This window comes from Pezoporus occidentalis, unplaced genomic scaffold, assembly GCF_034315485.1.
Source record: "Pezoporus occidentalis ecotype Australia unplaced genomic scaffold, CSIRO_AGI_Poc_V1 ctg210, whole genome shotgun sequence".
In the NCBI taxonomy this organism is placed as follows: Eukaryota; Metazoa; Chordata; class Aves; order Psittaciformes; family Psittacidae; genus Pezoporus; species Pezoporus occidentalis.
This window is the reverse complement of record NW_026913965.1, coordinates 947151-960857: the sequence shown is the minus strand read 5'-3', so window position 1 is coordinate 960857 and position 13707 is coordinate 947151. Positions and strand designations below refer to the sequence as shown.

Genomic DNA, 13707 nt, shown 5'->3' with positions numbered 1-13707 from the left:
TGTGTTTCATTATTAGGATACTTGGAACTAACATAAAGGGAAGGATGCTATTTTCCTGTCCAGTTTCACCCCAAAATATATCAAATTTTGCCAACAAAAGTATACTTGGGTATTTACCAATCTCAAACTTGAAATTAAGCAGTGTGTGTACATTAATGAAAATTCTGGAACATTGTAGTTAGCCTTACGCAATTCCAGTTGTCTACCTGCCGGTGAAGTTGGGTTTTTTTTAACAGGAAGATTAATACTTTGCTGTTCTCTTTCACTGGGATAAGCAGCAGCAGAAGTAGCTTTAGGCTCTGACTGATGAAGAAGATAATAAACTATTCCCACAGCTACAGAATGATTGTATGAGAAGAAATAGTACAAACCTTCAGGCTGCTGTTTGTTAGACCTGTGTTACACAATGTGACATGGCTGCTGCTGTCCCTTGATTGCCCAAAGGTTTTTTTTCCTTCTTTTTAGCTCTGTGACAGAAAACTATTAGTGCATGGTAACATGGGTGTAAGAACTTTCTATGTTGCATCTAATGAATTAGCAAGTGTGTCTTCCAGACTCCTTTGATACGACAGGTGATGTTAAGGCAGTATGGTCAAACCCTATAGAAAGTATTTTTCCTAAAATGCCAGAAAAACATCAAAAGAAATAACTCTTAGTGATGTGACACTGCTGATGTGTTAAAATGAGAGAGAATGAAACTAACATTTAAAAAAGTTGCATTAGTTGAATTGTGCAGTAGATGGATATAAGAGCCAATAATTCCAAAGTAGTCCAAAGCAAACTGCCTATCAACCTGGGGTAAAGCTCACCTCTAACAAACATTTTACTCAGTATCAGTCTTGTGTGGTGCCTGTGCCCTGGGGGTTGGGTGAGAGTGTTGTACCTCATGCTTACAGGGGCTGCGTGGTTAGAACTCATCATTCCTAAGCGAAGAGGCTGAGCTAGGGGTGGGGTGTTTGACTGGATCGTATTGCTGAGTTGCAAAGCGCTCTTTTGCTACCTACATCAGCGCTGAAGATAAGCAGTGGGGAGCGCACGGCCTCTGGGAGGACAGGCCATGGGGACCCTTGACTTCTTTTGTGCGCCTGTGGTTATTTTTCCTGAAAGCTGGAAATGACCTCAAGGGGGCACTTTTTTGCCTTGCTAATGACTACTTTGTAGAATTTCTCTGCAACATAGTGAAAGACTGCATAGCTTCTGGTGACAGAATGCAGGTTCTGCTGGTTGTTTATATGGCAGTTAATAACTTTGCTTTACTTAATTTTCTAATTACTGGGGGGAGGCTGGTTGTCACAGCACTACTACCGGTAACTTCTTTACCTTTCATCCTTGTGCTATCAAAAGTAAACCTCATTTTAGTTACAGCTGCTGTTCTATCCTTTGCCTGATGCAGCCTCTTGTTTAGGAGCAGCAGCATTTTGCGCTGGAGTGCTAAAGTTGATGTGGAATAACCAAGTGCATGAATCACTCCCTGTATTCATGGAGTTTTTGACTTAGTCACACCAGGTAACCGAAATGCTTTCTTTAGGAATTGGTCTAGGGAGACAAAACGTGTACAGAGCAAATCTTTCACTATGGATGGGTTCCTTGTGGAAAATTAGTGTGATGACTGATTTCAGCAATTGCTTCATTTGTGCCCCTGTAGGTTGGTATGGACTGTTTTAACTAAACACATTAATAACTCCCATGGAGAAAAAAAAAAAATAGACAACCACAACTAACTTACATATGAATGACAAATTCAGCAAACATAAAACTTTACAACAGTGTGTCTATGTAAACAGGAATATCAAGAGTTACAGCGTAAGAATTCTTTATACTCTCTGGGTTCAACAGACAAGTAAAAAGACACTTCCTGATTGTAGGAAAATGTATTTTGAAATGTTAATTAAATTTATCAATGCATTGATTTGAGTTTGGTCAGTTTTGGGTGTTAAACATCTTGTGCTGAAAAGAAACAACCAGAAGAGCGAAAACATTTTTTTCCTCTAAATCTAGAGGGGTAAAACTTTTGCATTTTCTAAATAGTAGGATATGATAAATATATTATACAATGGCATGTACTTTGGAACATGATAATAAATATTCTTTCTTTAAACACAAGCCTGAAAAACTAGAATTTATAAGAAGAAAATGTTGTTCTTTGTCAAAGTATCGCTACCTGTTAGGTGCATTTAGCTATTGTACATTATTTTGTTGAAGTAGATAAACCATAAATAATTTGAGCGTTTTGTGTATATTCACCAAAGTTACACAGAAATGCAAAGGAAGTTACAGTATATTTAAATCTCTTTACAATCACTTAACACAGTGTTTAACTGAAATCTTCAGGTAAAAGTGCATTATTTTAATATAATACACATAAAAGAACACTCTGGTTCTCTGCCTTCGGTTTCCTAGTGGCAACTAGCTAAAATTAGTTTTAAAAGGGGAGCGTGACGACACGTGTTTGTTTACAGCACACAGTCCAAGAACGCTTCGTCATCCACCTAGCGCGAATCTGCAGATGTGAAGATAGGGAAGAGAAGAATCTTCCGACAGCTGACAGGCATCTTTCCGATCTATGCCTTGGCACTTAGGATTCCCAGGTTCTGGATGCTAATCTAGCAGCAGTGCCTATATTAAGCATCTATAGGCCAGGGCGCACAATTGCTGACCAGGTCAGTCCGCAGCAGGCTCCTTCCAAGGCACCTGCAGTAGGATTCAGTGATACAAATTCCAGTTTTCAAAAATAAGAGAAAGAAATACAGAAGATGGAATGTGGCTGGGATCTTTCCGTAATTTACTTTGCTTTCCTTCAGTTCATCTGATTTGATGATTTAGGGGGTTTATAGTAGCCAAGAAATAGGGTATGAAATTTGTCCCTTCATATTTGAAATATTTTGCAAATGAAAATATTACTTGAACTTTGTTAAGGATTTGGCAATAGTATGGAAATGAATCTCAAATAATGCTTTAATAATTAGGTATACATGGGAAAAAATGTAATCTTAAATTGGCCATATATGGGATGAGATTATCAACAATGAAAAAGATTCTTCATTTACAGTGAGCTGCAGCTTCTCAGATGGTACCTCAATGCTGTAGTAGCACTGTGTAAGTATCTGACTAGTGTATGCCAGCAGACAAATTAAATGTGCTAAACAGGACAATATTTTGTGTTTCATTTGCTGATTTAAGTCAATGGAAGAAACTGAATAGATACAGAAAGGACATCATTAAAAATCTTTAAACATTTCTGTCAAAACTGCAGAGAGAAATTAACAATATAAACTTGTTTTAGCTAAAAAAGAGATTGTCAATCCTGATGATTTTATTATATGCATGTAATTAATAACAGAAGTTCTGCTGTATATGTCTATTTACTTTGACCCAAGGCAAAAGACTAACAGGCCACTGTTATTTAAGCACAGTTAGCTGATTAAAATGCATACTGTAAAATCAACCAGGATCCAACATTTTAATTTTTTTTTAAATGGGCAGAGAAAGTGTGTGAAACTCCAGGCTTCACACCATGCTGATTCACTGTAGCAAATGCCACAATAAATAACTGAAGACCATACTGTCTATGCACACCAATGGGTAAGCCTTGTATGGATCTTCCTGTCAGTCCCTTTACCTCACTATGGTTTAACCAACTCCAACTTTGAAAAAAGAACTCTGTAAATCACGTATTAAGTGAGTGCTCAGGGTTAGAATCAGTATCTATCTCATACCTGAATTGATTGGCCTGTAGGCAGCAGTGGTTGTTATTCCATAATGTCACTAAAAGTCAAACTGCACGCAGACCTTTCATCTTTGCCCTGCGGACCATCCGGCGAGACCTGCAGGGGTGGCGATATGAATCCCCGATACTGCTTACTTGACTTGGTTAACTTCTTGAGCTCACTGGCAAAGGAAATGCCTTTCCTTCTGTCATCTCGTGCTGCCTGTAGAGAAATAAATTACATCACTGAAGTGGTCTAATAGGATGTTCATAGCTGTGAAACATGGAATTAATATGAAAACACCTAAAATATTTCTCTTCTAAGCAGTCCTCCCTTTTGAAATTCCGTGTGGCTGTGCTTTCATAGCCAAGCATGTTCTGACTGTTCCAAGTAAATTAATTGAAAATTATGCATTGTCAAAGATATGTTTAGCAGATTTGTTATAAACTGATACAAAAATCTGTGCTTATGGCAGCTACTTAAAAGCAACAACTGCTGTGGGTTGGTGGCATCTGCTGGAAGGGAGAACACAGCTTCTTCTCCCAGCAGGCATGTCCATCGTTCTGCTGTTCTCCAAGGACTATGATAAAGCAACAGGACTCTTTCACTGGGCAGGAATAAAGGGACTTTATTCCAGTAGTTAAGTTCTGCCCATTTGTTCTGCTTTCCTGCGATGGGGAGCATGGCATGCACAGCCAGAAGATTTTGAAAAATGGAAAGCTGGTAGCAGAAGATCAAGGTTGTCACAGGATTTGCAGGATGCGAGGGAACCGGGTTGCTGGATGTAAATGATGCAGTTTGGCAAAGAAAAGAATTAAGGAAGTTGCACAGAAAAGAGGAATCTGCTTTTTGTTGTAGTCTCCCTCCCATTGAAAGCAGGTTCCCATTAAGCTGATCATACACCATCTACAAAACCTGCTGCAAAGTATTTAATCTTTTACCTGAACCTGTTCCTTGAGCTTAAGGATAAATTTTCCTGCCCCCTTCCACTTGCTTTGGGCCTGAAACACACACTCTTGATCAGAGAGAATCCTCTGAGATGGTTTAGACATGGAGGACTTTTTGTTTGCTGGCTCTTTTGTCACCTCTTCCAACAGCACATAATCACTTGGATTTGGATTGCTCAAAATGCTGTAGGAGTATTTGGCTTTGCAAAGAGTCTGTTTAAAAGCATTAAAAAAGAAGACAAAAAAGAAAGCATTGCCTCAGATTCAGGTTACTAAATCAATTTGTCAGCTAGTGCTGAGAACAAACCCACCTTACCTTGTGTGAAACCAACCTCCACCCTATGTGTTTCAGTCCTACTACACGGAAGCCTGCTGCTTACCTGCTGTATGACGTCCTGAGCTGTGCTGAAGCGGGGAGCTTTGATGACGGTGCGTGGTTGTTCTGGGGAAACATCATGTACCTGAACAAAGAAACTGTCATCCTCAGAGCTGATGGCTGCATCTTCCTTTGCTTCTTGGAAGATGTTTCTCTCATTTAAATTCTGTAGAAAAAAGGAGAGAAATTAATTTCCTTCAGAGAGCTATCTCAGAGCTGGAGGTCACAAAAGGTTTTTATCACATGAAAATTGGACACTGCTGTTGCCCCAGCTTTTATTTCATCAAATGCAAGTCTTCTACATACAAGTTTTGACAAGCCACTGTTGCTGATAACAAATACCTGTGTTTCCAAAAACAGTGTCTAAAGTACCTTTCATAGTCAGCACAGAATGGAGGCGTGCACGGTACTACATTATGCAAAACCAGTCACTTAAATCCTTCATTTCCTTATGCTTGAGTCTCCTTACATATGCAGAATCATGTTTTGTAATGTAATGGCAGCAGTATGATGGGAGATGGTGGAACATGTCCTTTTCTCTGCTTGTCCCTGCACTAAAGCCAACAGAATTTAGACAGCAAGAAGTCTTGAGTGAACATTGTCATGTGGGGCAAGAAGGCGGCTGCTTCTCTGTCCTTTGTCAGGCTCAATGACTACTGCACATTTTAGACAGAATTCCTCCCTGCACCTTCTCTCAGATGATGCATTTCTCTTCAACCCCTTGTAAATTCATACGCTTGAATTCATATGCTGTAAGTATGGGCTGTGTATCACACCCTGCAAGTGGGACTGCTCCATGTTCCTCCAGGTAAATTTGCAGCTTCGTTTCTAGCTCCAAGATCTGAGGCTGCTATCTGCAGAAAGGCTCAAAATTACAGGGAGTGCTTTGAGGTCCCACCATCCCAGGACAAAACTGCAACATAATTTTCACATATATGGAGACAGATTCTAACCCAGGTCTTATGAAAGAATGGGGTTTGGCAGTGACACACTTGTGGACACATGCACTTACAAAGTAAATATTGCAGTTAATTAAGTAGGCTACTGTTTCCACAAACAAATTTAAACCTAGTGATTTATGCTCCAAATACTAGAAACAGAGGAAAACAACATAAAGATTTGCATAATAATATTGGTAATCTGAAAAACTGCAGTTTTATCAAAAGTTGTATAAAAATAATCAGTTAAAATATTTCTTTTCATTTTAAAGGATCCTAGATCATCTCTGTCATTTATGCATGTAAAATGTGTGTGTATAAACCTATGTGTACATGTATTGCTATGTCCAGGCTAAACAAGCTTCAGTACATGCTGAACTGACCAGTGGAAGTGCCTCTGAAAATGAGATCATTAAGTGTCTTTCTCCTCCTTTTTTGTTTTCCCACAAGCCGGGACAGTAGCATATTGTCAAGCTTTGGATGTTTTGCTCATAGTTTAAACTGAAGTAATCACTTCATCTTCCTCCTTTAAATTAATAGAAATCACCTCTTTAATTATTTTAGGCTATCATTGATAATTTAATCATCCTTTGAGGTTTTTAGACTTCTTTAATATTAAAATACATTCTAATTTTTCTGAACAGAGAAGCTGCTGGCATCTAAATTGATTGACTGATAACTGTAATATGGAGTTCTGTTACCTGCGATCCTTTGGTATTAAATATCTTTATATTAATGTCCTATCAGCTCAATGTCTCGATTTGCATTAATTAGACCTGTCAGTCAAAACAGTAAGCCAGTGTCATCGAACTGCTGACTAAGCAATAATGATTAAACACCATAGCTGGTACTAGAGCTGAGTAAAGTCAAATTAGTGTCACACAGGTTCATGAAGTCTAATTTCTTTCAATTTAGAGTTATGTTTGTTTTAAAATGATGTACACAGCATTGACATTAGTCTCCAAATAGCGAAACAAATACTACACCCTTTTGTTTCCTGGTCCTAACAGCTATTTTTAGCTACCTTTGTAAATAACAGCTTAGATAAAGCAGACTTACTTCCTCTCGGGTTTTAAAGATAATCCTCCCAACGTATCCTTCTTCTGGGAACCAACTGTTCAAAAGCTGCACTACCCCTTCTTCAGGCCCAATCACTCTCTGGAATGGTGGTTTTCTGCATTCACTCTTTTCTTTAGATATAAAACTTTTCTCTTCCATCAGAAAATAGTCTGCAGCACATGACTCGGTGCCTTTTGTGGCAGCCAAGAGCTAAGGGTGACCACAATAAACACACAGCAATTAGACAGCTAAATATAAACACTGCATAATTAGTAGTTCCAAATGAGAATGAACAAGGAGGCTTTAAGCATCAATAACTATCCTGACAGTGCAGGCAAGATTTCTGATGTGCTACTTATTATTCAGATATTTTACTCCAGGGTAATGTATTGTTCTCTTTAGCCAAGAAGTTCAACTATTCCAGACAAGGCAGTACTATTTAAGCTTATTTCTGCCCTGTTTGACTGGCCAGGCATTTTATTCACAATCTCAGGACAGTACAGTCTTTTCCCACTGCTAGAATAACAATGCCTGTTGAGCTAACTGGTTTTTCTACTCATGAACTTAGCCCTCTAACTTTTACTCTGTATTCCTATGGTGCTCAAGTTCAAAGAATTGCGTAGAAATGTTTGCCCTTGTTGTAAGGACAGCCCACTGCCTCCTTTGGTCAGAAACATTGTTTTTCTCATCTGCATATCTCCAAAGAGTAAGATACTAATAAAGAATATGTTCTAAGGTTGTAAAACTCATTCTCTGAAGCCAAGATTGGGAAAATTTCACTGATGCTCTTCTGTGTTTGCAAAGTAATTAATTCCACAGTAATACTTTGCTAAATCACCTCTTTGCTGTGATGAATGAAGGACAATCCTCCATGTGAGAAATGCAGGGAGACAAATGTCCAGAGTGATGTTAGTGTGGATTCTTGCAATTAAGAGTCTGCAATTCAGAGGGCAACTTACCTGATGGAGAAGCTGTGCAGCTGTGGTCCCTCCAGTTACACTAAACACAGTGAAAGGCTCCGGGCCTGGTATTCCATGAATTGTCACTTTGTAGGTCACAGCAGTTTTCCTTTCTCCCATACTAAACAACTGTTTAGGCAACATTCAACAGGTTACTGAATGGCTTTATACAGGTTTGTTAGTTTTAGGTTACTTAGCAGAAACTGTGCACACAAGTTGTAAGGACCTTGACAAAGCAAAGCTATTCTTCTAATGAATGGCTCTTATGCTACAGATCCAGGTATTAAAAGAAAACCCAACAAACCAGTCTCCCCAAAGACCCTCCCCTGCCTTGAAGCTGAAGAGAAAGAAGAAAAAGTAAGTTTTCCAACAGGAGTACATAAACTGCCCCCAAAGGACAGACCTCCACTGCTCATTATCCATTCTAGCTGAGCTCAGAGTATTTGGATTCAGTTTATGAATTACTGGATGAAAATCTGTGGCTTCATTTTACCCTCCAAAACATTTATGTTCTTCCCTTCTGCCCTAGCAATTCACCAAGATATGTGTTGGGCATGTATTCACAGGAGGGTAACATCTGCAATGTATGTGCTGCACACACAGGCTCAGGATGTTTTATCTAACACTTCAGGAATCAGCAAAATAATAATATACATGCTTAAAGGTACTGAACCTAAAATCAGTGGCTATTTAAAAAACAACAAAAAATCACGTTCATGCATGCATACATACATATTTATATATATTATACACACATTTATATGTGTACGTATACATGTTTGTACACATAAATGGGCACATGTATAAGTACGTATGTATTTATGGAAATACAGACTCCACCTTTTCCTGTAACAGAATTCAATTTTGCTCTCATTATCTCAAAGTTGTTGGTAATTTGCATCTTCCTTTTTTCTTGTCCCAAATGCATTGCTTATGATTCATGCATAAAGAAATGCATGAGGCAGCTCTGAACCTTGCTGCTCAGCCATACTCCTCCTCCAGCACTTCTTCTGCTAGTTCTAGTTCTATAGCTAAATAAACCAGAAGCCAGACATTGAAAAGATTTACCCTCCAACAGTCTGAGCCAGGTGGGATAACCTTACTTGCACTGAATCCCAAAAGAATTAGGCATCAGGGTACTTCAGGCACTTGTGCAAGTTTAGGGACTAATGTCTTTGAACAGTCTGGTTCTAGAAGTTTCCAGACCATAGTAGTCACCAAGACAAGAATACATGGAATTCACAAGGACATAATTAAATTACCATAGATGCAGGCAGGGTGTTTCCAGGGGGACTTTCTTCCATTCTCCGACTGTTTATGAACAAACTAGAAATTTCTAATGCTTCATTGTGCAGGTTACGGAGCTGGACATGTCTATAGCCTGAAGAGAAAGAAACCTTTCGTAAGTACTCTGCCACATCCTGGGATGCAAGACTTATAAATGAAAACTCATATTTGCTATATTTATACCTACAACTTGCCACATCTATAGGCTTTAAAGCAGTGTAATAACACTGCATTAACACTCTGACTGTACAACAGCATAGCACAGATGCTGTGAACTGCCGAGTGGCTCATACAGCCGCCTACCTTTGTTTTGCCCTAAATCTGCAATATATTTGTACATAAAATAGCAAAATATTAGAATATGAATGAAACACAAACAAAATCTCACTGGGAAAATAGGTATCTATAGCTAGGTCTCTTCATATGCTAAGACTGTTGTGTGGTATAGAGCGGGGCAAAGCAAATGTGAAAGTATTTTTAATGTTCTACTGAAGAGCTGCTGGCAATATGGAAACTCCCTCTCCCAGGTGACACAGAATTAATGATGCTTCCTCATCTCTCTCTCACCTTTTTCCACCATTCCTTCATCCCTCTCCTCCAGCCATAGCTGCAATAAGGGTAATTCCCCTCTACCCAGTGGTCACCAGATAGAGCAGTTTCTTGGGTAAGGGAAAGTGGGGAATGAAACCAATCCCTACTGCCTAAGGGAGCAGCAGGTCTCAAGGTGAACACAACCTCAGAACCACAGCTCAGGATCAGAGTAACTGCACACAAGATGTCCCAGTCTTTGCATCAGCACAGGATCTGACTTTTTACAAGTCAGGGGCAGCCTCCAGCTCTCAGGAAGTCTATTAGATCAGCATCACAATGCCAGGGCAAAGCATGCTGTCTGAATTTTGCTCCGTCTCCTCTAGAAAAATACAGCCAACTGATTAAACATACACCTCTCCCAGCAGGATTCAGTCCAGGAACCTGCTGGACCATTCTGGCATAGGGTATCACTACAAACTACACTGTACCTCTTTTTAGAGCTTTTAGGGGAATGATTCTCTGAGCTGTTACAGCTGAGCTGTTATTTTCAACAACTGCAAACCGAAGAAAGACCAGATCTTCAAAGTGAACCCGGAAAAGGAACTGTTCATTCCACATGGGGTTGAGAGTGTTGCGATGGATGGGCTTCGTCCGGAAATGGCAGCTGTCCAGAGGCATCCCAAGCACATCGATTTCGATGCACGGGCTGCCTGTGCTATTGCTAGGGCAAACGTTCTGTCCAGACACAATCTGAATCCAAGGAGTACAGAGAAATCAATTAGTGGAGTAATTCTTTTACTGTCATGATTCTGAGCTAACTGCTGTTTATCACGCTCCTAGGCACAGTTTATTAACATGCTGACTTAATTACAACACTCCCCTACTTTTGTAATTGCCAGGGCAGGCGTTTCAGAAGCAGAGCTGCCTCAGTCCCTGCCCCCCATTGCTATGGTATCCTTCCTCTGAAAACGATACACCATACATCATGAGTGTAACCATTCAAGGCATCTGAAAGTTAATCCCGAAAGAATGTACCGGTAATGTAGTCAAAGGATCAAGTTTTCCTCTCCATTACTGTGTGCACTGACCTCTGGCTTGCTTTGGCATATGCCACACAAGAGTTAGGGGTGCAATTCCCGCTGCTGGGAAAATTTGGATTCTTATGAAACTCACTTTTCTGAAACACTAGCTTAGAATACTTTTTTTTTGCCATAAATCCATGAATTATGTATCTTATTATATAAGTTTTAAAAAAGTATTTTTTTTAAGATTCAGTGCAGCTTTTCATAATGTTTTGGGTTTTTTTTTGTGTAGCTTCTCAACTGTTCACAAACGTGTGAAACATCCAGGCACATGTTGTTTAGTCCCAGGGAAAAAGCTTTCAGGATTGGGTTTCGACAATATTGTGAAGGAAACAGTGAAAGTAACTATGGATACAAACCAGCAAATAAAATAACGACAATTCTTTCCTCCTTCCCCCTCCAATTTTTGCTAGCTATGCTGATCTTCAGAAGCACAAGTAACAATTAAAGGCTCAATCTTTTCATACAGACACATAACTGTAATGCTGGTTAAAGACTGTAGTTAAATGTTGTCTACTTCTACCTGTTTGGCTGCATGAAATTCCCTTTTAATGTACTTACTGTTAAAGAATATATAGCTGGTTCCTTATTATCAAGATCTCTTTCTAAAGGACAAAACTGCTGGTACATCGAACAGTTTTTGTCCCACAGAACAGAAGGTTTCAAAACATATCCACAGCCACCATTAGCCTCAAACATTGCTGCATTCAGTTGCAGAGGAAGATCTGTGAAAGCAAGACAGCCAAAACTGACAAGGAGCAATGGAAAAACTAACAGTGAAGACATGACGCCTGTCATAACTACCAGTTCATTCTTGGTTTTCAGAAATAACTGCAATTTATGTATCCAATCTATCCCAATACTTAATTATACAACACTATAGTAACAGTTCATTATCTTCTATGCCTTTCCATTGCCTTTATCCAATTGTAGGGCTCGCCTACACATAGATATTTGGTTTCTAGGTATTTGCCCTGAACTGCAGAATGCACAAGCATCGACTCTGTAGCTTTGTGGATGACTTAATGGACCCCCCATCAAAAAGGTACAGGACCACAAGACAGGTTAGGAAACGGTCAAAAAATGTTTTGATCAACATTAAACCAGCATCTTAGGTGGCACTTCTAAGTAAAAAGCAGTTTAGTGGCTTTTTATACTTGAAGTTATTCAAAAGAGAAAACAGCTGCTTGAACTGGGGGTAAAAAGGAGCCTTCAGCTATAAAATAGTAATAAAAATGGAAGGTGTTGCTGTCCAGGAACTTCTGTGCTACCAGGAGATCTGCTGCATTGGCATAAAGCTCCTGAACTCTGGGATGATTACTTTCAAGGACCAGATTGTCACAGAATCATAGGATAGTTTGGGTTGGAAGGGACCTTCAAAGGTCATCTGTCCAACCCCTCTGCAATGAGCAGCAACATCTTCAACTAGATCAGGTTGCTCAGAACCACATCCAGTCTGGCCTTGAATGTCTCCAGGGACAGCGCATCCACCACCAATCTGGGCAACCTGTGCCAGTATTTTATCATGATCACTGTAAAAAATTTCCTCCTCACATCCAGCCTGAATCTTCCCTCTTCTAGTTTAAAATCATCACCCCTTGTCCTTTTGCAACAGGTTCCACTGAAGCCTCTCCACTTTCATGATCTGAAAAGCTGCAGTAAGGTCTCCCTGGACTCTTCTTGTAATAGCAGGGAAAACCAAATTCACATTTTAAGGACTTATTTCACATTTAAAAGATATAAAACTGTGTGGTTTTGCACCCATACCGTCTGTTTGGTAGTTAAGAGCCACGAGCTGCACGCCGTGGAGCCAGAAGATCAGTGGATGGGGATTTGAGGAGTCGATGCGTGTGGCAGCAGGGTAGGTCCTCAGGAGCTGGCATGTGGTGTGCTGGATCAGCTTCTGAGAGTACCGCCTGCACAGCCGCTTAGCAGCGTTCTCGTTCAGGGAGGAGATATGATAGCACTTGGGCGTCCTTATGATAGCACTGAGAGAAGCTGGAGAGTTGTAAGGAGAGCAAGGATCTTCCCAGGTCTGCCGCATCACATCAAAGGGGCCTAGGAAATAAACAGTACCCTCAAGTTACAGCTGCAGATCCAGAGACTCCAGAAATTCAATGTTTTGGGGTGAAGGATGTGTGCGTGTTTTGGTTATAGTAGGAAAAGTTGATCCTGGAAAATGACGGTACTCAGTGAGCCACATTCCTTCTTATACAGTAAGAAACTGTAATGTTAAAGCACTGAAATGATATCATGATTAGATGTGCTAACAACCATATTCATAAATAAATACTTAATTGGCATTTGCCTGAATGAAATAAAGGTATAAAATTCCATTCTTCCCATTTACACATTTTACATGAGGAAGGCAGGCAAGATTGAAATCCAGCTGCTAAGTCTCCCAACAGGCAGTCTACAGAGGCTGTAAGAACTAGGGGACAAAGCCAACAAAATTCTTATGTTCTTTACAATTAGACACTAGACCTCTTCATTTTTATGACACTGGCCTCTAGAAGGGAATCTAACTACCTGCTTCAGCTATGCCCTTGAGCTGAAAGAAATACAATGCTCCTTGAGCCAGAAAATGAGTACAAGAAAGGGTACAACTCTAACTTTCTGTTTATGGCATTCTCTTGAAAGGCAGGGGGTCTAGATCTCATTCGTGCTCCAGAACCTTGTCTGTACTTTCTTTGTATTTCTTTACATCTGTTCATACACAGAAGTACAATTTCCAAGTTCACAGTCTGAATTACCTGCAGAGTCTAAATATCTCCATTGCAGAACACAGGAGTTTGCACAATTACATGTTTGGACTTGGCTG

The 13707-nt window shown here is 39.8% G+C and overlaps 1 protein-coding gene across 3 annotated transcripts in view; it reads right to left on the bottom strand.

The window, feature by feature from the left end:
* Positions 1 to 3241: 3241 nt before the first annotated feature.
* The window catches only part of PLCE1 (phospholipase C epsilon 1), a 150434-nt gene continuing 139968 nt past the window's right edge, over positions 3242 to 13707 (bottom strand). For all 3 annotated transcript variants that reach the window (XM_062619465.1, XM_062619466.1, XM_062619467.1), the window contains 9 exons: positions 12654 to 12944; positions 11448 to 11611; positions 10293 to 10554; positions 9249 to 9367; positions 7987 to 8115; positions 7028 to 7237; positions 5035 to 5196; positions 4649 to 4867; positions 3242 to 3929 (listed from right to left, as the gene is read on the bottom strand). In XM_062619465.1, coding sequence (XP_062475449.1) covers positions 3750 to 3929; positions 4649 to 4867; positions 5035 to 5196; positions 7028 to 7237; positions 7987 to 8115; positions 9249 to 9367; positions 10293 to 10554; positions 11448 to 11611; positions 12654 to 12944 — 1736 coding nt within the window. In that variant the 3' untranslated portion in view covers positions 3242 to 3749. The remainder of the gene's footprint in view (positions 3930 to 4648; positions 4868 to 5034; positions 5197 to 7027; positions 7238 to 7986; positions 8116 to 9248; positions 9368 to 10292; positions 10555 to 11447; positions 11612 to 12653; positions 12945 to 13707) is intronic.